Source organism: Emys orbicularis, chromosome 4 (genome assembly GCF_028017835.1).
Source record: "Emys orbicularis isolate rEmyOrb1 chromosome 4, rEmyOrb1.hap1, whole genome shotgun sequence".
NCBI classification, from domain to species: Eukaryota; Metazoa; Chordata; order Testudines; family Emydidae; genus Emys; species Emys orbicularis.
In genome coordinates, this window is record NC_088686.1 from 64,622,460 (window position 1) to 64,645,102 (window position 22,643).

Here is a 22,643-nt window from a genome sequence, read left to right on the forward strand (position 1 = left end):
AGGCTTCTTACGGAGTTCACAGAGACCTGATATGGTGGTGTCTGCATATGCACAATCTGCTGGAGACATGTGCTACCCTTGCAAATGTCCATGATAGTCTGAACATAACAGTAGCAAGAAGCAGTTGTGACTACAGTGAGCCATTCACTGTGAAGGTAGGTCTACATCAAGGATCAGTCCTACATCTATTTCTATTCATGATTGTAATTGACTTCTTCACGCAAGGGGTTTGGGGAGAGGCTGTATGGAGCATGCTTTTCACCAATGCCATTATATTGTGCCATGAAGATAAATACAAACTGGAAAGAGATCTAGAAGAATGGAGGGCTGCAGTAGAAGAAAATAGTTTAACTAACAAAAGATGGAAGTAAGATGCTAAGTAAACTAAAGCACAAGGTGTATAAGACATGATTAGGTCCACCATGATGTATGGCTGGCCAATAAAGAATGCTGGCCAATGAAGAACATAAGAATGTCCATACTAGGTCAGACCAATAGTCCATCTAGCCCAGTATTCTGTCTTCTGACAGTGACAGGTGCCAGATGCTTCAGAGAGAATGAACACAACAGGGCTATTATCAAGTGACCCATCACCTGTCATCCAGTCCCAGCTTCCAGCAGTCAGAGTTTTAGGGACACCGAGAGCATGGGGTTGTGTCCCTGACTATCTTGCTAATAGCTATTGATGGACCTTTCCTGCATGAACGTATCTCATTCTTTTTTTGAAGCCAGTTATACTTTTGACCTTCACAACATCCCCTGGTAACGAGTTCCACAGGTTGACTGTGTATTATATGCAGAAATACTTCCTTATGTTTATTTTAAACCTGCTGTCCATTAATTTCATTGGGAGACTCCCGCTTCTTGTGTTATGTGAAGGGGTAAATAACACTTTCCTATTCACCTTCTCCACACCAGTCATGATTTTATAGACCTCTATCATATCCCCTATTAGTAAGCTAAGATTTTGTCATGGCTATTTTTAGTAAAAGTCACGGACAGGTCACAGGCAATAAAGAAAAATTCACAGAGGCCCATGACCTGACTGTGATTTTTATTAAAAATAGCCATGACAAAATGGGGAGCTGTGGAGTCCCCACACTGCCTGCAGAGGCTGGGTAGCTGTGGGGGCCCCGGCTCGGAGCTCTGAGTCCCCCACCGCCCACAGCTCAGAGCTGCGGGGTAGCCCCACCACCCACGGTGACTCGGCGCTCAAGGAGGCCTCCGCCACCCACAGCGGCTGCGAGGTGCTAAGCTCAGAGCCCCCTGCCTCCCTTGGCGGCCAGGAGCTGTGGATTCCCCCACCGCCTGCAGCTAGGGTTGACCACTTTCTACTCGCACAAAACAGAACATCCTTGCCCCACCCCCTGCCCCTCCCATCCTCTGAGGCCCTGCCCATTCCCTGCCCCTTCTCCGAGGCCCCACCCCCCACTCACTCCATCCCCCCTCCCTCTGTCACTCGCTCTTCCCACCCTCACTCACTCATTTTCCCCGGGCTGGCTCAGGGGACTGGGGTGCAGGAGGGGGTGAGGGCTCTGGCTGGGGGTGCGGGTTCCTGGGTGGGGCGAGAAATGAGGGGTTCAGGATGTGGGAGGGGGCTCCAGGCTGGGGCAGAGTGTTGGGGTGCAGGGAGGGGAGGGTGAGGGCTCTGGCAGGGGGTGCAGGCTCTGATGTGGGGCCGGGGATGAGGGATTAGGGGTGTAGGAGGCTGGGACCGAGGGTTTTGGAGTATGGCGGTGTGCTCCAGCCTGAGGCAGGGGGTTGGGCTGTGGGGAGGGGGGAGTCAGAGCTCAGGCTGGGGGTGAAGGCTGTGATGTGGGGCCAGGGATGAGGGATTTGGGATGCAGGAGGGGGCTCCAGGCAGGAGCTGAGGGGTTCGGAGTGCAGGAGGGAGCTCTGGGCTGGGGAAGGGAGTTGGGGTGGGGGGGGTCTAAGGGTTCTGGTTGGGGGTGCAGACTCTGGGGTGGGGCTGGGACCGAGGGGTTTGGAGGGCAGGGGGGATCAGGGCTGGGGCAAAGGGTTAGGGTATGGGGCAGGGTGAGGGCTTCAGCTGTGGGTGCTGGCTCTGGGGTGGGACTGGGGATGATGGGTTTGGGGTGTAGGAGGGTGCTCTGGGCTAAGACCGAGGGGTTCAGAGACCTGGAGGGGGATTAGGGCTGGGGCAGGGGGTTGGAGGGTGGCTGAGGTGAGGGCTCCAGCTGGGGGTGCAGGCTCTGGGATGGGGCTGGGGATGACAGGTTTGGGATGTAGGAGGGTGCTCTGAGTTTGAATCAAGGTGTTAGGAGGGCAGGAGAGGGATCAGGGCTGGGACAGGGGATTGGGGCATGGGAGGGGGTCAGGGTGCAGGCTCCAGGCGGCGCTTACCTCAAGCAGCTCCCAGAAGCAGTGGCACGTCCCCCCTCTGGCTCCTACGTGGAGGCATGGCCAGGTGGCTCTGCGCTCTGCCCTGTCCAGCAGTTTGGGGGAGGGGCAGTGTGCAGGCCCCCCTGGCTGCCCCTACATGTAGGAGCCGGAAGGGAGACATGCTGGCTGCTTCCCGGGAGCTGCGTGGTGCGGAGGTTAGCAGGGAGCCTGCCAGCCCCACTGTGTGGTGCCGCCAGCTGGACAGTCAACGGCCCGGTCAGTGGTGCTGACCGGAGTTGCCAGGATCCCTTTTCAACCAGATATTCCGGTCAAAAACTGGATACCTGGTCACCCTACCCACAACAGCTCAGAGCTGGCCCCTGTGGTACCCCACAGCTCCCGACCGCCACCAATGGCAGGGAGACCCTGCAGCTCCCAGCCGCCGTGGGCTGAAGTCACAGAGGTTTCTGGAAGTCACAGATTCTGTGACTTCTGCGACCTCTATGACACAATTGTAGCCTTTCCTATTAGTTGTCTCTTTTGTAAGATGAACGGTCCCCATCTTTTTAATCTCTCCTCATATGGAAGTTGTTCCATATTGTTGTTGCCCTTCTCTGGCAATTCTCATTTATTTATTTTTTTCCAAATTATTTTTTCCAATTCTAATATATCTTTTCGAGATGGGATGACCAGAAGTGTACGAAGTATTCAACGCTTGGGTGTACCATGGATTTATATAATGGCATTATGATATTTTCTGACTCATTATCTATACCTTTCCTAATAGTTCCTAACATTCTGTTAGCTTTTTTGACTGCCACTGCATATTGAGCAGATGTTTTCAGAGAAGTATCCACAATGACTCCAGAATCTTTCTTCAGTGATAACAGTTAATTTAGATCCCATCATTTTGTATGTATAGTTGGGATCGTGTTTTCCGATGTGTATTATATTGCATTTTTCAACATTCAATTTCATCTGCCATTGTGTTGCCCAATCACCAAGTTTTGTGAGATCCCTTTGTAATTCTTCACAGTCTGCTTTGGACTTCACTATTTTGTATCATCTGCAAACATTGTCACCTCACTGTTTACCTCCTTTGCCAGATCATTCATGACTATGTTGAACAGCACTAGTCCCAGTACAAATTTTTGAGTGACCCTGCTCTTTACCTCTCTCCATGGTGAAAACTGACCATTTCTTTCCTATGCTCTGTTTCCTGTCTCTTAACCAGTTACTGATCCATGACAGGACCTTCCTTCTTATCCCAGGACTGCACAGTTTGCTTAAGAGCCTTTGTTGTGGGACCTTATCAAAGGCTTTCTGAAAGTCTAAGTACACTATATCCCCTGGCTCACCCTTCTCTACATGCTTGTTGATACGCTCAAAAAATTCTAATAGATTGGTGAGGCATGACTTCCCTTTACAAAAGCATATCGTGTTCATCTATGTGCCTAATAATTCTCTTCTTCACAATAGTTTCAACCAATTTGCCTTGTACTGAAGTTAGGTTTACCAGACTGTGATTGCCTATGGGGACATTTAAAAAAAAATCAGCATTACATTAGCTATCATCTAATCATCTGGTACAGAGTCTGATTTAAGTGATAGCTTACATACCACAGCTAGTAGTTCTGTACTTTCATATTGGAGTTCCTTCAGAACTCTTGGGTGAAAACATCTGGTCCCGGTGACTTATTACTGTTTATCAATTGACACCTCAATTTTGGAGAGTTCCTCAGATTTGTCACCTAAAAAGGCTGGCTTAGGTGTGGGAGCCACCCTCACATCCTCTGCAGTGAGGACTGATGCAAAAAATTTGTTTAGCTTCTCCACAATGGCTTTGTCTTCCCTGAGTGCTTTTTAGCACCTTGATCATCAAGTGGTCCCACTGATTATTTGGCAGGCTTTCTGCTTCTGATGTCCTTAAAAAATGTTTGCAGTTAGTTTTTGTGTCTTTTGTTAGTTGCTCTTCAAATTCTTTTTTTGGCCTGCCTAATCATAACTTTACACTTGACTTGCCAGAGTTTATGCTCCTTTCTATTTTCCTCTGTAAGATTTGACTTCCAGTTTATAAATGAAGTATTTTTGCCTCTAGCTAACTCTTTTACTCTGTTGTTTAGACACTGTGGCATTTTTATCCTCTTACTGTTTTTTTTTATTTGGGGTATACATTTAGTGTTGGGGTATACATGGTGTTTTTAAATAGTTTCCATGCAGCTTGCAGGCATTTCCCTCTTGTGACTGTTCCTTTGAATGTTCGTTTAACTAGCTTCCTCATTTTTGTGTAGTTTCCCCTTTTTGAAGTTAAGTGCTATTGTGGTGGGTTTCTTTGGTATTTCCCCCCCAAAAGAATGTTAAATTTACTTACAATATGGTTGCTATTACCGAGTGGTTCAGCTATAGTCACCTCTTGGACCAGATTCTGTGCTCCACTTAGCACTAAATCAAGAATTGCCTCTCCCCTTGAGGGTTCCAGGACTGGCTGCTCCAAGAAGTTCTCATTAATGGTGTCTAAACATTTTATCTCTTCATCTTGTCCTGAGGTGACATGTAGCCAGTCAAATTGAGGGATATTGAAATTCCCCATTATTATTGGCAGGGCCGGCTCCAGGCACCAGCCGAGCAAGCTGGTGCTTGGGGCGACAGCTTGTAGGAGGCAGCATTCCGCCCAATCCTAGGGCGGCACGGCCGCTTTTTTAGTTTGTTTGTTTTTTGTTGTTGTTGTTCCGCTCCGGCCGCCCTGTAGGGGGCAGCGTGCAGAGGACGGGAGCGCCCTGCAGCAAGCCCGGCAGGGCAGCCCGCGTCCTTCCCTCACAGCCGACCGGAGCGGTGTGGAGCCCTCCCAGCAGGGGGCACGGCGGGAGGGGCTGCGTGGCAGCGCCCCGCTGAAGCCCTGGCCGCCCCCCTTCTCTCTCTCTCACCCTGCTCCCTCCCCCTCTCCCCGCTAGCCGGGGCACATCTGCAGGCAGGGAGTCCCCCTGCACCCTGGCTCCGGCCACGCCGCAGGTTTTTTGTTTTGCTTTGCTGTTCTGGCCGCCGCAGTTTTTTGTTGTTGTTTTTTTTTGCTTGGGGCGGCCAGAAAGCCAGAGCCGGCCCTGATTATTGGGTATTCTGTGTTTGTAATCTCCCTGAGCATTTCACAATCACCATCACCATCCTGGTCATGTGGTCAGTAGTATATTCCTACTGCTATACTCTAAGTAGGAAGACAGAAGAACAACAAAATGTTACACTGCTGAAATAAGAATGCTCAGGTGGATGCTGGGTAAGACAAGAGCTGATAGGCTACACAATGAAATTGTATGAGCCATGAAGGGAGTAGCCCTATCATAGAAAAGTTGAGAGAGTATTGACTGAGATGGCTGGGTCACATGAAATGACATGGGGTATGCTGGTGAGAGAGTATAAGATCTGGTTGTCATGGATCAAAGACCCCGAGAAAGACCAAGAAAAAGGTAGTTCTATATTCCTAAAGAGGACATGTTGGAAGACGCACTCGATAGGAATGCTTGGAGATAAAGAACAAGAGCCTCCAACCCCGACTAAGTGGGACAAGGTGAAGGCAAAGAAGAAGGAGAAGTTGCTTTTGTTCAAGTATTATTGTTATTTGTTTCCAGTGTATCTAAAATGTACTATGTTTGGTACAAACACAAAAAGAGGAACAGTTCTTTCCCTGAGGGCAAAACAAACATACAGAAAGAGGAAAGAGGTACAGTGAATCAAATAGTAAGACAGGAAGAGAACCAAGTGAGGACAGTACCACAAAAATCTCAGAGAGGGAAAATGTCAAGAAGGAGATGATTATGAATAGTGTCAAAAGCACTGGAAGGAACAAGGAGGATGAGGATGGAGTAGAGCCTGAGATTCTGACGTTATTAAAATCCTTGAGTGAGAGCAATTTTGCTGGAGAAAGAAATTGATAACTAGCTGGGATGGGATGCAAGATGAAGCAGAAGGAAATTTAATTCAGGGCAACAAATATAAATGGTGTATTCTGTCAGTTGTGAGGTGAAAGAGAAAAGGAGATCAGGCAGTCATTAGAGAGGCAGGTGGTGAGAAGTATAGATGCTTATGATGGATAAAGGCCAAAACATACTTATATTGTGAGGGAAAGTAGCTAGAGCACAGTGACAGGTTAAGGAAGAAGTATGGGAGGGGTGATAGTAAGGAAAGGTCGGAGTGGGGAAGAGATGGAGTTGCTGAGATAGGTAGAGAGAGTAGTCAGGAAAGGAAGAAGAGGGTATTAGAAGGTGACGGGGCAAGTAAGGGGAAGGAGGACAGAGATCATGGAGGACTGTATCAATGTTCTGTTTGGTGAAATTGACAGGATCTTTCATGGAAAGAAAGGAGGGTGTGGAATGGGAGAAGATTTTAAGAGGAAGCAAAAGGTAACAAATGAATGACAGGAATTGTGGGCATGGGTGTCAATGAGACAAAAATAGTACTATTTGACCAGGAATGTGACAGAACTAAAAAGGAGAGAACAAATGTGCATTGGAGTAAGTCCGTGGGGTCATGATACTTCATCCACAGGCTTTTGGTGACATGGGAACAGGAAAGGAGGAAGCAGATTTTTGGAATGAGCCATGGCTGAGGCTTATTGGGATGGACTTTGTGTGGCAAAGGAGTCAAGTGTGTTGGAGATAGAGGAGGGGAGGGATAAGACAACTGAGTCCACTGATGTGATGGATGAGAATGCTGGTAACAGAGGGCCACCCTTGAATCGAGGGCCTCCTGACCATTCAGAAGTTTTGATAATAGTAAACATGTCACATTAGGTGTCCAGTTGCTGAGTGGTCATTTGAGCTGAGGAAGAACATCTGGGATTCTGTCCTACGTACCTCATCGTCCTGCAGGTCCTCCTCTAGCTGGAGAACCTTTTTCAGAGCAGCAGCAACATAGTTCCTCCTTTTACAGAGGAAATCCTGTTCCTCTGTGCACAAGTCAAACCCCAAGCGCACGTCTAGGTCTTCTGAGCTGGAACACAGACCAGGAAAAACACAGGCACACATATTGCATGTTGTTACTGATAGTCAATTTTAGAACTTACAGTGCAGACAATCAACCACTTCCAAAAACAGTCAATCTGACAGAAGAGTCTTTCCCACACTTCTATATAGACAAACGGATGTAACATGAGCAAGAGAGAGAAAAGCAAGAAAAAAAGGGGGAAATTAATTCCTATAAGTAATTTCTGAAGGCACTACCAGGAGGATCCTGCTATATTTTAGACATAAGCTGGTGGCTGTTATTAAAGCCCAATGCCTTTTTGAGAGCTGTAGTAGAATAAGCTTTGCTGACTGTAACTGATCAACTTTATATCTAAACAGCATCATGACAGATTATGGATTGTGCTGAACAGGAAACCAACATAACAGGACAAATACAGATTTCAAATAGCTAACTCTGCCACTACTTCTATCTCATACATGAGTCTCATTAAACTGATGAAAATATTGGGTAAAGTATATGCTGTGTTCTTTTTATATATAAAGTTCCAGCTTTCAGTCTAAAGGAATTAAAAGTTGTGTGCTTTTAATTTCTTTGCACGAATTGTTGACATACAGTAAGCAGACTTTTTCTCATAAACAGACAGGGAGAGAGCGGAATTTAGCTGACAAAATCATTAACATCTAAAGAGCATGGATCTCTTACCAGTCTGTAGCCTTCACATACAAATCAAATTTTTTATCCTGAAAACCAAGAATACAAATACCTTAAGTGCCATCACATTTTTAAGGTTTCCCCTCCCTTCAGCTTTTGAGTGAGTTTTATCTTGTCCCTTTTCAGCAATGCAGACACCAACCTGAGATGCTATGTATATGGATTCAACACCACTAATTTATTCTCTGTAAAGCTTCTCAGTAATTCTCTGCATTTTCCAGTGACTGTGCCATTCTAAACAGATGAACACCTTGGGCTGTACTAGCCAGTGTTTGTCTCCTCCCATGTGCCTGTGTGTGATCTAGAACCCACCAGAAGTCTGGTGCTGCCAAAGTTCCATGGCTAGTTAGAATGCCCCTACCCCCACCCCCTGGACAGGAGGAAATGAGCGGCAGTGCCCCAAGACCTAGCACAGTGATTTATCATTAAGATCAGGATGGAATGTCTAGAGTGTCACTCACAAAAGCCTGAAGAGGCAAGCACTGGTTGAGAACTGGTGGAATAAATGACAGTTCAAGTTGACTTGTTTGGCTAATCATGAAAATCTCATTATAGCGATTAGCTTTTGTAGAATCCAGGGTGTTTGTGAGTAGTAGTATGTTTTCTTTTCCAAAGCTAAATTTTGGCTCTTAGCAACATCACTTAACTGTGGCCCTTTAAATTGGGTTTACATAATCATAAAGCATATTGTTAATCCCCATAACATTTCAGAATCATAGAATAAATCAGGAGTTCCCAACTTCCCAGCCTTCTCAGGCAACTGCACCAGTGTACTGGGCTGAGATCTCTGCTATATCAGCCATTGTCCTCCATCTTCCATTCACTTAGGCCCACTGCAATGAGTTTGGAATCTTGGAACTCCCAATCCCAGGTACATAAATACAAGATTGCATTCCGGAACAATGGTTCCAATGATTGCATTCCAGAACACTATAGTTGCATGGCTACAGCTGGAGCTCCACTGTCAGAGACAACAGAACACATGGAGAGTCAGTTGACCCTTGTGGGACAGAGATCTGGCTCCCAAGATTCATGGAGGTGGGAAGGGGCACAGCCTTTGAAATCAAATTTCCCTAACCTCTTTCACCATAGGGATAATGCCAGAAAAATTCATTGAGGGGATTATCTTCATTCTCCTCCTCCTCTTATCCCCTTTCCATTATTTTTTCCATTATTTTTTCCAAGGAAGGAGGCAATCTAGGCCATTATTGTTACACGGGTAATAATCCAGATATGGATCAGTAAAGTTTATTCCTAAGGACTAACAATAGGCACTCACCTCTGCTATTGTTACTTTCTCTCCTGTGGGAAGTGAATTGAGAGCCACATTTGGTGAGTCTGCCTTTGTGTTATAGGAACAGCTACGCTGAAGAAATACATACAAGTTTATATCACAAGGAGTAAAATGAAGATAGATTAATGTTGCTATCTAATGCATGTGTTTCTTTAAAGTTACTACTAAATTTATTAAGGCCAATGATAACTTACAAAGGAGTAACGTGGTTTCTGCTTTGGTAGAATAACATCCAATGCTGGCTGCTTATACTTGACATAATGAAACTTAGTGGGACATGAGGATCTAATGATGGGATCAGAGGCCAATGTAAGGTCTTGGGTCTCTTCATGGGATCCTTTCACAGTGAGGGAGATGTCTTTCCCTAAAGGAATGAGACAAAGCACACACAGAAGTTACTATTATTGGACTGGAAACATAGCATTATAGGGGTATTAAAAAAAACCCTTCATTAAACTGATTAGAAGTTCTCTACACTGAGCTCAAAGAGACCATTTATTGATCAATATTATTCTATTATAATATTTAGAGAAATAGGGGGTTGGGTAATCAAGGAAATTTTGGGGTAGGTAATTGACCCTAGAGGTATTGACAGAAATTAGGATAAAATGAAGTTTCACAAGAAGGGGCTCAAATACATGGGGTTTTATGAGATATGGGAACCATTTATTTGCTTCTATTTTATTCCAATGCAGCAAATCTATACTAATGTACCATATGTAAGGCTAAGATTTAGTCATGGGTATTTTTGGTAAAAGTCATGGACAGGTCAGGGCAATAAATAAAAATTAATGGCCCGTGATCTGTCCATGACTTTTACCAAAAATACCCCTGACTAAATCTCTACTTCTGGGGCCCCACTGCTCCGAGGTCCCCTGCTGGGAGGACCTGCTCCAGTGCTGGGGGTTGACTGTCCCCCAGCCAGTGCTCCCAGGGACCGCTCTTCAGACGGCCTCTGGGTGCCCCTGGGGTTGCTTCAGCCACCCCGGGAATGCTGCTGCTCAGGGGTTCCCAGGGCACCCCCAAGACTGCTGCTCAGGTGCTTCCCAAAGTCAGCCACACTGGCCGCTGTTCTGGTGGTCCCCAGAGCCAGCTGCCCTGGTTTGCTCCAGCAGCAGCCGGTGTGGCTGGCCCTGGGGCAGCCCCTGGGACCGCTATTCAGATGCTCCCCAGGACCGCTGCTCAGGCAGTCCGTGGGACCAGCTGCACCAGCCGCTGCTCGGGCGGTCCCTGGAGCCAGCTGCCCGGGGCCTCCCTAGAAGTGGCCATTGCGGCTGTCCCCAGGGACCGCTGGAGCAGCTGGCGCCAGGTCACTCTAGGAGCGGCTAGTGTGGCTGGCCGTGGGGCGCGAGACCAGCGGGCCCAGCTAAAATAACACATTTTAAAACACTACTTAACACTGAGTATAGACAGGATTTCACACCTTTAAAATGGTCATGATCAGCCCAGGGCCAAAGGTATTTAGGTGCTTGATTTCAAAGGGAGTTAGGGGCCTAAATACCTTTGAGCATCTGGGCCTAAGTGCTTAATGGGCTTTAAAAATATGTTAATTAAAATATCTTAACTAACAAGTGTTTTTAAACAAGCCTTTTCCCTAGTTTAGACAGGTATGTTTGTACAATGCCTAGCACAATAGGGCACCCTGGTGCTAATACAATATAAAAATGAACAATAAATTTTAGACTAAATCTGTAAAAAGGCCTCTAAAGGAGACATTCTGAGGTAACATACAGGACGTTTTCACTGATTTTGTAATGTTTTAAAATAAATAAACAAAGGAAAGAATATGTAAAAACAACATGACCGCAACACCATGCTTGAGATTTTAATCACAGATAGGTCAGACAATTCTAGTTATAAAATCAATATTAATTCTACACACTTGAATATTTGCCCTCGATAGATTTCTCTCTCATTACATTAATACCACAATATATCCACAATACTGGACAATATGATTCAATACTTGGAAAATAGTACAACACAATGTAATGTAAAGAAATTGTACTTTTTTCTCTATGTTGTATTCTGAATTATTTCCCTTAAGCTATGTAATCATTTAGTGAAAAGCCTTTTGTAATGGACATCAGCTCACATAAGGGAACAAAATTAAGGTTGCTGTCAGAAATCACAGCTTTAGTGTTACTTTAAAGGAGTTCACTATACAGATGTATGTGATGCAGTCCATGTAACCGATAACATAGATTACTCATTTTAAAGTTGATGTTACGAAAGTTGAATCATGTGGAAATATTTTATTCCATTTATTTATTTTAATGATTCATAGAATGGCCAATCGCCATAGTAGAATCAATATCTGGTTACTTATAGCCAGTTAATGAAGCAACAATCTTACGTGATGAAGGCTTCCTCTTCTTTTCCCTCTTCTTCTCATCCACCTGAACTTCCAAACAGCAGACTTTGCGAGACTGTAACAGAGAAGAACAATAAAATAGCTTCAGTCTTCACGGCTGAGGATGTTAGGGAGATTCCCAAACCTGAGCCGGCTTTTGTAGGTGACAAATCTGAGGAACTGTCACTGATTGAAGTGTCACTAGAGGAGGTTTTGGAATTAATTGATAAACTTAACATTAACAAGTCACTGGGACCAGATGGCATTCACCCAAGAGTTCTGAAAGAACTCAAATGTGAAGTTGCGGAACTATTAACTAAGGTTTGTAACTTGTCCTTTAAATCGGCTTCTGTACCCAATGACTGGAAGTTAGCTAATGTAACGCTAATATTTAAAAAGGGCTCTAGAGGTGATCCCGGCAATTACAGACCGGTAAGTCTAATGTCAGTACCGGGCAAATCAGTCGAAACAATAGTTAAGAATAAAATTGTCAGACACATAGAAAAACATAAACTGTTGAGCAATAGTCAACATCGTTTCTGTAAAGGGAAATCGAGTCTTACTAATCTATTAGAGTTCTTTGAAGGGGTCAACAAACATGTGGACAAGGGGGATCCAGTGGACACAGTGTACTTAGATTTCCAGAAAGCCTTTGACAAGGTCCCTCACCAAAGGCTCTTATGTAAATTAAGCTGTCATGGGATAAAAGGGAAGGTCCTTTCATGGATTGAGAACTGGTTAAAAGACCGGGAACAAAGGGTAGGAATTAATGGTAAATTCTCAGAATGGAGAGGGGTAACTAGTGGTGTTCCCCAAGGGTCAGTCCTCAGACCAATCCTATTCAACTTATTTATAAATGATCTGGAGAAAGGGGTAAACAGTGAGGTGGCAAAGTTTGGAGATGATACTAAACTGCTCAAGATCGTTAAGACCAAAGCAGAGTGTGAAGAACTTCAAAAAGATCTCACAAAACTAAGTGATTGGGCAACAAAATGGCAAATGAAATTTAATGTGGATAAATGTAAAGTAATGCACATTGGAAAAAATAACCCCAACTATACATACAATATGATGGGGGCTAATTTAGCTACAACGAGTCAGGAAAAAGATCTTGGAGTCATCGTGGATAGTTCTCTGAAGATGTCCATGCAGTGTGCAGAGGCGGTCAAAAAAGCAAACAGGATGTTAGGGATCATTAAAAAGGGGATAGAGAATAGGACTGAGAATATATTATTGCCCTTATATAAATCAATGGTACGCCCACATCTCGAATACTGCGTACAGATGTGGTCTCCTCACCTCAAAAAAGTTATACTGGCACTAGAAAAGGTTCAGAAAAGGGCAACTAAAATGATTAGGGGTTTGGAACGGGTCCCATATGAGGAGAGATTAAAGAGGCTAGGACTCTTCAGCTTGGAAAAGAGGAGACTAAGGGGGGATATGATAGAGGTATATAAAATCATGAGTGATGTGGAGAAAGTGGATAAGGAAAAGTTATTTACTTATTCCCATAATACAAGAACTAGGGGTCACCAAATGAAATTAATAGGCAGCAGGTTTAAAACAAATACAAGGAAGTTCTTCTTCACACAGCGCACAGTCAACTTGTGGAACTCCTTACCTGAAGAGGTTGCGAAGGCTAGGACTATAACAGCATTTAAAAGAGAACTGGATAAATTCATGGTGGTTAAGTCCATTAATGGCTATTAGCCAGGATGGGTAAGGAATGGTGTCCCTAGCCTCTGTTTGTCAGAGGATGGAGATGGATGGCAGGAGAAAGATCACTTGATCATTGCCTGTTAGGTCCACTCCCACTGGGGCACCTGGCATTGACCACTGTCGGTAGACAGGATACTGGGCTAGATGGACCTTTGGTCTCACCCGGTACGGCTGTTCTTATGTTCTTATGTTATGTTCTTATGTTTTTATGGTGTGAGGCAGACGACTAAGCGGGAAATAACATCTATTTTCAGTCTCAGCCTCTCTCTGCAGGCGTGTGCCTTGGCCTGCTGACTGCAAAGCAGCTCACAGTTTCTCTAGTCCCACCGAGGGTTGGAGCCTCCAGCAATTAAAGTTTAATCTTTAATTAAAGATTATGTCATGTGATGAAACCTCCAGGAATACATCCAATCAGAATTGGCAAACCTCCTCTCACCTGCATTATGAGTACTGCTACAGGAAAGGAAAGATAACAGAACATAAAGGTTACCACTAGAACTCCATTAGTCACGATGGTTTCAGAGGGATCCGAACTAGGAAGCAAAATGAAAAGTGCATATTTAGTAACGGGTGCAGTATAATTTAATGAGACACTTTTCTCCCGACTGCTATCTGGCTTATCTTAGTTTTGTGCTAATTTTTGGAAGTGTTGTGTCTGAACGAAGGAATAATTCTAGAAGCCTCATGGTGCAAGTCTCCCTATACCGCTTTGCCATGGCACAACCACTATAGCTCATGCCATTCTAGTCGTCAAGTTCTGCTAACAAAGATTTCCTACTGGGCCACACCATGTGATTGTTTTCTGACATTCACTAAGATGAGACTACAGTTGGCTTCATTCGATCAAGATTCCAAATGTAAAAGAAGAATTCCAGACAAAACACTGATGCATTTATCGAAGACCCCATTATCCCTTTAAGAGGACAGTATTGCCCCATTTATCTCAAAGACAAACTATGAAGCTAAAATGAAATTTGAGTTAATACCAGATGCAGGTGAAGACTGTCCCACTAATCACACCTTAATGGGTATTCAGCACAGGAAAAACTTAACTAGCTTTTTAATAATTTCCCCCCTCTGTGAAATTCTCCTGCCTGTCCATGATTCACTGATGATTCTCCCAGAACGCACAATTCTTTGATATTACAGATACCATAAATCTCATTGTAAACTATGCTTATTACTAGTAGTGTCAAAGAATGATGCATTCTGGGCCAATGAAATGGATTCATTCATTAGTCTCTGAATTGTTGTTTCTGTCCCTTACAGATTCTATATCATTTGGCTTTTACTTACATATTCTCCAGTCTGAATTCCACCTCCAACTCCTCCTTTCTCTGAAGAAAAAAAGTTAACATGATTATTATACCAAAGGTTCTCAAACTGTGTCCCATGCACTACTAGTCATCTGTGGAGCACTTAGTGGTGGTCCATGGATACCTGTCAGTTCACTTGGTGCTGGCTTCTCCTCTTCGCTTCTAGCTGCTTTTACACAAGCACTACTGCTCTTTATTGCTAAGAAGAGCCTGGATGTCTGTAAAAGCAGCTGTTAACAAAGAAGAGGTGCCTTCCTCTACTGGGAGCTGCTGTCACATAACAGGGGCGGCGGGAATGAGATGCTGTCTGGGATCACTGCCACCAGTGGGACTGGGGTTGCAACCCATCAGTGGGAGAGGAGCTAGAGGCTGTCAATAGAAGGAAGCCTTCTAGCATATGTCTGCACTGCAGCTGGGAGGTGTGATTTCCAGTGTGGGTAGACAGACTCACACTAGCTTGAGCTGAGCTAGCACGCTAAACATAGCAGTGTGGATGTCGCAGCCTGGGCTACCCGCCTGAGTCCAAGCGTCCCTGACCCCCTAGGTCTGAGCTTGGGTGGCTAGCTTAAGCTGCTGCCAGTGCTGCAACTTCCACATGGCTATATTTAGCACACTAGCTTCAGCTGAGCTAGCATGAGCCTGTCTTCCCGCATTGGGAATCACACCTCCCAGCTGCAGTGTAGACAGACTGCTAGTGGGAGAGGAGATTGAGGGTGTGTCTACACTTCGAACAGGGGGAAGGGGGATGTGAGTCCCAGCTTGAGGAGACGTACTCTCACTAGCTCTGATTGAGCTAGCATGCTAAAAATAGAGTGTAGCTGCGGCCTGGCCAAGACAGTACGTACATATTCAGATCAGTTAGCCTCTCATGTATGATGATCAATGGAGTGGAGTCAGACGGCCATGTTCCCTTAAGGGACTGTTCTTGAGGGGACAACAGGAAAGGAGGTAGTGCTAGGAGTTAGGCTGAAAGCAACTCAGCCACATGGACAGAGCAGTCCAGAGTGTTTAATAGAGTTCTGCTTGTTCAACTTAACCTGCATTCAGCTACACTCATTGCAAATGAGATATTTCCCACTGCTCGCGCTTCCGTAGGTACACTCTCTTTTTAGTGCACTAGCTCGAACAGAGCTGGGAATGACACCCCCAGCTTGAAGTATAGACATACCCTGAGAAACATGCAGGGGAACAGTGGAAGAGGAGGACAAGGTCACTTGGCAATCTGCCCAGAGCAGCAGAGTAGAAGGAAATCTGGAATTGGGGCAGCATGGATGGGGTCTGGAGAAGAAGGGGATCAGCTGGCAGGAAACCATGTCCAAAGGAGTGGGAGGGTCAGATGGGAAGAGAGGAGATGAATAATTGAAGAGTGAAAGGATTCTGTGTGATTAGTATAGTCTTTTAAAAAGGACAATACACTTATCACATTAAAGACAGCTAAAAACATACCTACATTCTTTCCAACTATTACTTTTACATATAAGCAATTGTTGTAACTCTCTCAGGCATGTTTTGGGATCACAAATGGGATCACGACTGAGATGTTGAGAGGCAAATGTGACAATCTCTCCAACAGATTTGGTCCATGATATGAAAAACGTTAAGAACCCCTGAACAACATGATAATGCTTCCGGTTCAGAAAAGCCCTGTTGCATGTATAAACCTGACCCCAGTAAAAAAAGTGCTGTTGCCAAGTCACCTTCAATTTTTTGCAGCAGATGCAGCTTACTTCATCTTTTCAAGTCTTAAAACACCCCACTATACCTGACATTATTTTGCAACACAGGAGCTGCTTTCACTGTTCATGTCTGTGTGGGGATACTTTATATAAATACTATAGTCCTGTGCTCCTGTTGCTTTGACCTCTCTGGACATTGTGAAAAGTACACAGAGATTCTCCACATGAACACACAAAGGATATTCTCATCTCTCCTACCTAGCCAATACTCTTTACCTTAGCACTGATAGTACCAATGCCAGTGAGGTGGCTTGGACATAAAACACCTGATACTAAGCTTTCCTGTTAATTGCCCCTTCACACCAGCTGTATATTACACTGCAATTGATCACTTAGGAAACCTGTTAATAAAAAGATACAACTTTCCAGACGTGACTTTCAAATTTGCATTCTAAATAGGAATTTATCCAGCTAGTTGTCAATTTAAGTGATCAGCTGTGCAATTTAGACATCTTATTTAGGTAGCCATGTGCCAAAATTAGCGTCACGGTGTATAATTATAATCTATGCGTGAACTAGTACTAGATACAATCTAGTATCAGTTCCAGATCTCAGAGCTACTACCTCATAATTGCTGGGTTGGTGCCAACAAGTTGTGACAGAGAACTTCGAGTGATACCCATTGGAGGGGAGAATAATCTCCACTAGAGTCATCTTTGGTGGCAAACTCATCAAAGAGACTGCTTTGCAAAGAGCATCCCACTTTCACCAGCCTCCATTGCCCAAGAGCGCAGAGGCAAAACCCTTGAGTATAATGGAGGAAGCCACAGCAAAGAGGCCTTTCCAGAGGGTTAGAATGACAGACTACTATGGTGGGCAATCCAATACGCAGGAAGGAAAACAGTAATACATTACAAATAGTAGCGGAGGCAGAAAACCCAGGAGTGTGTGTCCCTTTCACCCAGCCCTCCCTGTTATTTCATACATCACCTGTGGGTCAGACTTGAAGTACATGAGAACTCTTTCTCCAAGTGGAAGTTTAGCCACATCAAAGCGCACAGTGAAGAGGTGATCATCCTGGGTAACATCATCCTCATCATAGACACCCAGCTCCAGCACATTCTGGGAAGGGAGGTGAGTGATTTTAGAAATTCTGCATTCTGGCTTTCACAGAGCCCAGGAAGCAGGGAATCCTGGGGAAAATCTTGCACAAAGAGAGGGTGAGAGAGAAAGAGAGTGTATGGTGTGAGAGAGGAGGAATGAGGAAATGATGCAAAGATGTACCTTTGAAAAAATATCTTTTACCTCTAAGTAATGTGGGTTTTCCCCAGCCCAAAGCTAGGCATGTGGCTGACTGATACATTTGGCTTCCACAGCCTGGTGCAAGATGGCAAACTTTTGAGTTGAGATGTGTCATTTCACATCTTTCTGCATCTCTTCCTGCCAGCCAGGAACATTACCTGCATCCTTTCTGCAGGAGAGATACCTGGCAGGAACTCTCTAGAGCACAGATTGGAGGAAGTTCTCAGGGCCTTACTTTGATCTGACTCTGGATCCTGTAGTAGAAGGTTTCATTCCAGACTGGGTCTTTGCAGTTGTTGATGGTTTTAGTCCAGAACTTTTCGGCTGAAGCTGTAGGCAGCCAGAGGGTCACATAGCAATCAGATTGGCTTACTGCATATTAAAAACAAAAACAACCTTGCTAAATGACAACACAGCAATTTATGCAGTGCTAATTGGCACTAGGGGAATGAACACACTGAACAAAATGAAAGTTTTCATGTCTGTCCAACATATCCAGTCCAGTCCAGATAATAGGGACAGAGAAGAGGAGGAAATTGATTCTTCTTTGTAGAACTGCAACAAGAGCCACAATAAACACATTTTTTAAAGATCTTCCATTCTATACAACGAAGCAGTTATTTTCTTATTAAGCTTTTTATTATTTTTTTTAAAAGCATGAATATTTTATATAGCCTGTGAGAAAGAACACAGCTATATTGCACCAATTTATGCCTGGCCCTAACATATGGGCACAGTATGGGGGAGAGTACAAGAAACCTCCCCCCCCCTTGCACAACCTATATAAGGTCAGACACCGTTGCAGTCCTTGCTTTCAGTGGAGGGCAATAACTGTTTTCTCAATTTCCCTCTGAGCATGAGGAGAAGTGTGGAATAGGTGCAAGCAATTGCCCTGTCCGCTCCTCTCCACTCTGGCACTTCACCCTGGATCAGCACACAAAGTAAATATGCTGCATCTCTTAAAAGGGTGTAGCAGTGGGTGGACTCCCTCTGGGCACTGGGGAAGTCTAGGAAGCCTTCTTCTTCCCTGGAGGAGTTCAGGTCCCCCTGGAGCAGAACAGCTCAGCACCATTCCCAGTGCAGAACTACGTGGAACCTCTAGATCAGTAAAGTTACTCACAGGCATCTGTCCGATGGAGATTCCTCGCCCTTATGACTCTTACAGTGAGCAAGTAACAAGGAGATGATTCAGTCTGCAGAATAAACATACAAAAGGCAAGGGTGAACGTTAAAATGTGGGGTATATCTAGCAGATCGAAATGGTCAGGAGGGAGGGAGAAATACACCTCTACTCTGATATAACGTGACCCAATATAACACGAATTCGGATATAACGCGGTAAAGCAGCGCTCCGGGGGGGCAGGGCTGCGCAGTCCGGCGGATCAAAGCAAGTTCGATATAACGCGGTTTCACCTATAATGTGGTAAGATTTTTTGGCTCCCGAGGACAGCGTTATATCGGGGTAGAGGTGTACCTAACATATAAGCAACCTGCTCAGGTAACTTCTGTATGATAATAAAATGATCAACAAATCTATTTTACTACTAATCATCTAAGCCAGGTTCTGTGATTAAAATAATATGAGACACAGATTCATACAATTAGGGGAGCTTGGTTTGGTTTCTAACTAAAGTCCAGTTTTGTTAGATTGTATAATTCAGGGCCTAGCTGGTAGCTGGATTTTTCATGTAGTTTTTAGGTGAGAAAAGGAAAAATTGCAGAGGTTTTTACAAATGGTACAATTTTAGTTCTTTGAGATCCAGCTGCCACTGGTGCAGCACATGTGGTTTGGGAGTCAGGGAAGTGGCCGCTATTCTCAGCAGAGCTCTTCTTAGTGCGTTCAAGCCTGTTACGGCCAATATTTACTACAGGGTCCCCAAGTTGCTTCTAATCTCAATTTTGGTTCTCTCTACTTTGATACCTCCCTCATGCTACTCCCCATGGAATATTGATTCCTTTGAAGTGATTTCTTGTAACTGCATGAGAGCACTGAGCTAAGCTCTGTGATTTCAGTGTACAGAGATTTGTGAGAATCTTTCCTTTAATTTTGAATCACCTGGGTTTGGACCCTTGGAGTTTCTACCAGAAATCTGAAGTGAAACTCAGGTGAAACTACCATGTTTAACCCCCTGTTTCACATAAAAATCCCTCATCAACTTTACCCAGCTGTTTAATTACTATTAAGCAGACTGCATCTCCTAGGGTGAGATTTAACATTTCTCCCCCAAACTCTCACATTGCTCCCCTGATCCTTTCTTGGGGCCTTCTTCATTTCCCCCATTTTATTTATTTTTTTCATTCAGTTCACACTTTCCTTACTACTAACCCTCCATTTCAAAGGTTCCAGAAAGGAAAAAATCAAAATAGGACACAAAATTATTTGGCAGTAAATCATTACTCAAAACGTTCCTACTTAACATACTGTACACAGTGCAAGTAATATACTCAAGAGATCTCAGAAGATATTGTGAGGGCTTAAATAATTAATGGACAAAATCAAACAGTCTTTACTAATGCAAATCTACCATTTAAATCAATGGCAGTTTTGACTAAAGAACGCTTGAAGGATTTGATTCAAAGTTTGTAAAGCAATTTTTGATCCGTGGATGAAAGACTCTAGGGAAGTGCAGCGTTATTTTTATATTAATGTATTACATCCAATTAATGCACAGGAGGGGGAAATTTCTTAAACTATCAGTATGATGTTTGTAACTCAATATTTTGTGATCCCACCTGACAAAAATAAGTGGTGTTTCCTAAATAGTTTAATAAATGCCACTATATTAGAGATAGATTCTCTTAATTCTGCTAATTTGCCCATGGAGATTCAAGAGAAAACCATTCAAATCCTTCATGATCTGAGAAATATTATTCAATGTTAGCATATTCCCTTTATTGCTAACAAACACAAAGTCTGTCGTTTACATATATAGTTTTTAATCTATTCTGCCATGCCACATTCAGAGGCTTCATAATAGAAATGTATTCTACAGTGGATGGACAGGGAGCAAACAAAAGGGAAGGTTAGAGACAAGATGAAAACTGGAGTTTGCCAACGTGAAAAGATGTCTTCTTGAGTAAAGCTGGTACCCTGACTTCCCGTTGGAGGATTTAATATAATGTGTTTTAATTCCCCCTGAAGTTCTGTGTTGTGATGACTTTCCCACCAGCACAGGCCAGAAGAAATGTTGACCCATAAAACTGGGGTTTGCACCATTTGAGAAACCAATGAGACACTGTGCCAGATTCATTGAAGGTGCAAATAGCCCCACTTCATTGATGTCAGTTACCCCTCACACCAGCAGTAAATTTGTCCTCGTCTGTAGTAATACATATTTTACACTAGAAACTCCGTTTAAACCAATCCCTTTTCAAGTAACAGAGATACTAAAGTTTTCCATGCACCAAAGCTACAGAACTTTAATATGAACAAAGAATGATTCAAATGTTAAACATCAGCATGTTTCACCCATGAAGCTGGCATTGCTTAGCCATTAAGGAGCTATTCAAATCAGTGAATAAATTTGTCCTCCCCTTCCCTCCGCCGGCAGAAACAACCCTAACATGGTTTGATTTTGAAATTCTCTTGTATAGTACCTTATTGTCAACTGTCCCCTGCACTGTCCACAGATTCCTCTCCTTGGCCTCTCCCATTCCCAATGGATTAGTCTTAGTGTTCAGGTCCTGAAGCAAGAGAGGGAAATGGTAACACTGAAAAGAAACTTCTCAGCATCCAGTATCATTCACCATTATAAATGTGTAACTGCTATAACAAAGGCTGAAAAGCCCAAATTCAGAGCTGTGGATCACAGAGCCCCAGAATGTGGCAATGCTTGTCTGGTGCACCAAGTACTACATCATTTTGTACACCCTAGTTACTTTAATTGGTATGAATGTAGGCACAAAACCACATAGGTGCCACCCTTTGTACGAAACAGCAGAGGATGAAGGATCCTCTCAGCTGTGGCTATAAAAGGAATAGTAAACCTGCCCCCTGTAGGCTCACCCGCCTTGCTTTCCACCTGAATTTCAGCTGCCTGCTCCCTCCTTAGGGGCTAATTATATCACATTTTAAAATAACATTTTAAAACAAGAAAAACATGAAACACACAAAAAGCCCCAGGTGATCTGATATCTTTGTAAGTGAATCTCTCTCTCTCCAAAGAGGTTTCCCCTCTCCTTCCAGCCTGTTGTCATTTCTCATTGAGACTGTAAGTTCCCTGAGGCAAGGACCTTCTCCCCTGTCTGGAAAGAGCCACACACAACAATTAATATAATAATAATTAATGACCAAGCAGGACGAACAGCACTTGCTTTGCGCTGTACACACCTCAGTGGACTGGAATTTCAAGCAATCTTATTTTGTCGTGGGGGCTTTCTTACCTGAGGTAAACTGGCACATGATTCCATTGTGGTATCCGTTACATGCAAGTCCGATGCGACCAATGGCACTTCAATACCACATCCAACACCTGGCAGTGACTCTTGAAACATATTTATAGTTTTTAAACCAGCAGAAGCAGCTGAGCAGCTGTTTTATAAACTGACTCAGAGCCCCACCCCTCTCTGACTTCTCAAACAAAAAGAATCTTCCCCCATTTCCTCACCCTAGGAAGGTGAATCTTTTGGGTGACTGCAAAGGGAGAAGATTTCCTTTGCAGATGCAGTGGTTGGAGAACAGGAGATGCTGAAACCACAGTGCCCTATTCTTCCCAGTGATGGGGTTTTTAGGAAATAGTAATAAATGATAAGAACACTTTTTTTCCATTTATACTGCACCTTTCCTCTCAAAGGAATCCAAAAAAGTCCTGTGTAAACTATGCACTTAGAGCACCACCGAAACCCAAGTACCTCTGAGTATAGACAGTGATAACCAATTAGCAGACAGCATGGTAGTGCCCAAACCCTACATGAACTTGAAGTCAAGGAGCTATCAAAGACACTGGTCTTCTGTATCTTCATGAGAGGTCAAA

At 44.0% G+C, this 22,643-nt stretch overlaps 1 protein-coding gene across 1 annotated transcript in view; it reads right to left on the reverse strand.

Moving 5' to 3' along the window:
• The window catches only part of LOC135877751 (cytosolic phospholipase A2 epsilon-like), a 39,803-nt gene extending 17,639 nt beyond the window's left edge, over positions 1-22,164 (reverse strand). Inside the window, exons 1-12 of the mRNA XM_065403304.1 lie at positions 22,054-22,164; positions 21,268-21,354; positions 18,791-18,863; positions 17,906-18,042; positions 17,359-17,490; positions 14,673-14,713; positions 13,867-13,909; positions 11,661-11,733; positions 9,499-9,668; positions 9,290-9,376; positions 8,003-8,039; positions 7,188-7,336 (exon numbers count right to left, since the gene is read on the reverse strand). Of these exons, the coding sequence (XP_065259376.1) occupies positions 7,188-7,336; positions 8,003-8,039; positions 9,290-9,376; positions 9,499-9,668; positions 11,661-11,733; positions 13,867-13,909; positions 14,673-14,713; positions 17,359-17,490; positions 17,906-18,042; positions 18,791-18,863; positions 21,268-21,354; positions 22,054-22,164 (1,140 nt within the window). The remainder of the gene's footprint in view (positions 1-7,187; positions 7,337-8,002; positions 8,040-9,289; positions 9,377-9,498; positions 9,669-11,660; positions 11,734-13,866; positions 13,910-14,672; positions 14,714-17,358; positions 17,491-17,905; positions 18,043-18,790; positions 18,864-21,267; positions 21,355-22,053) is intronic.
• Positions 22,165-22,643: the final 479 nt, after the last annotated feature.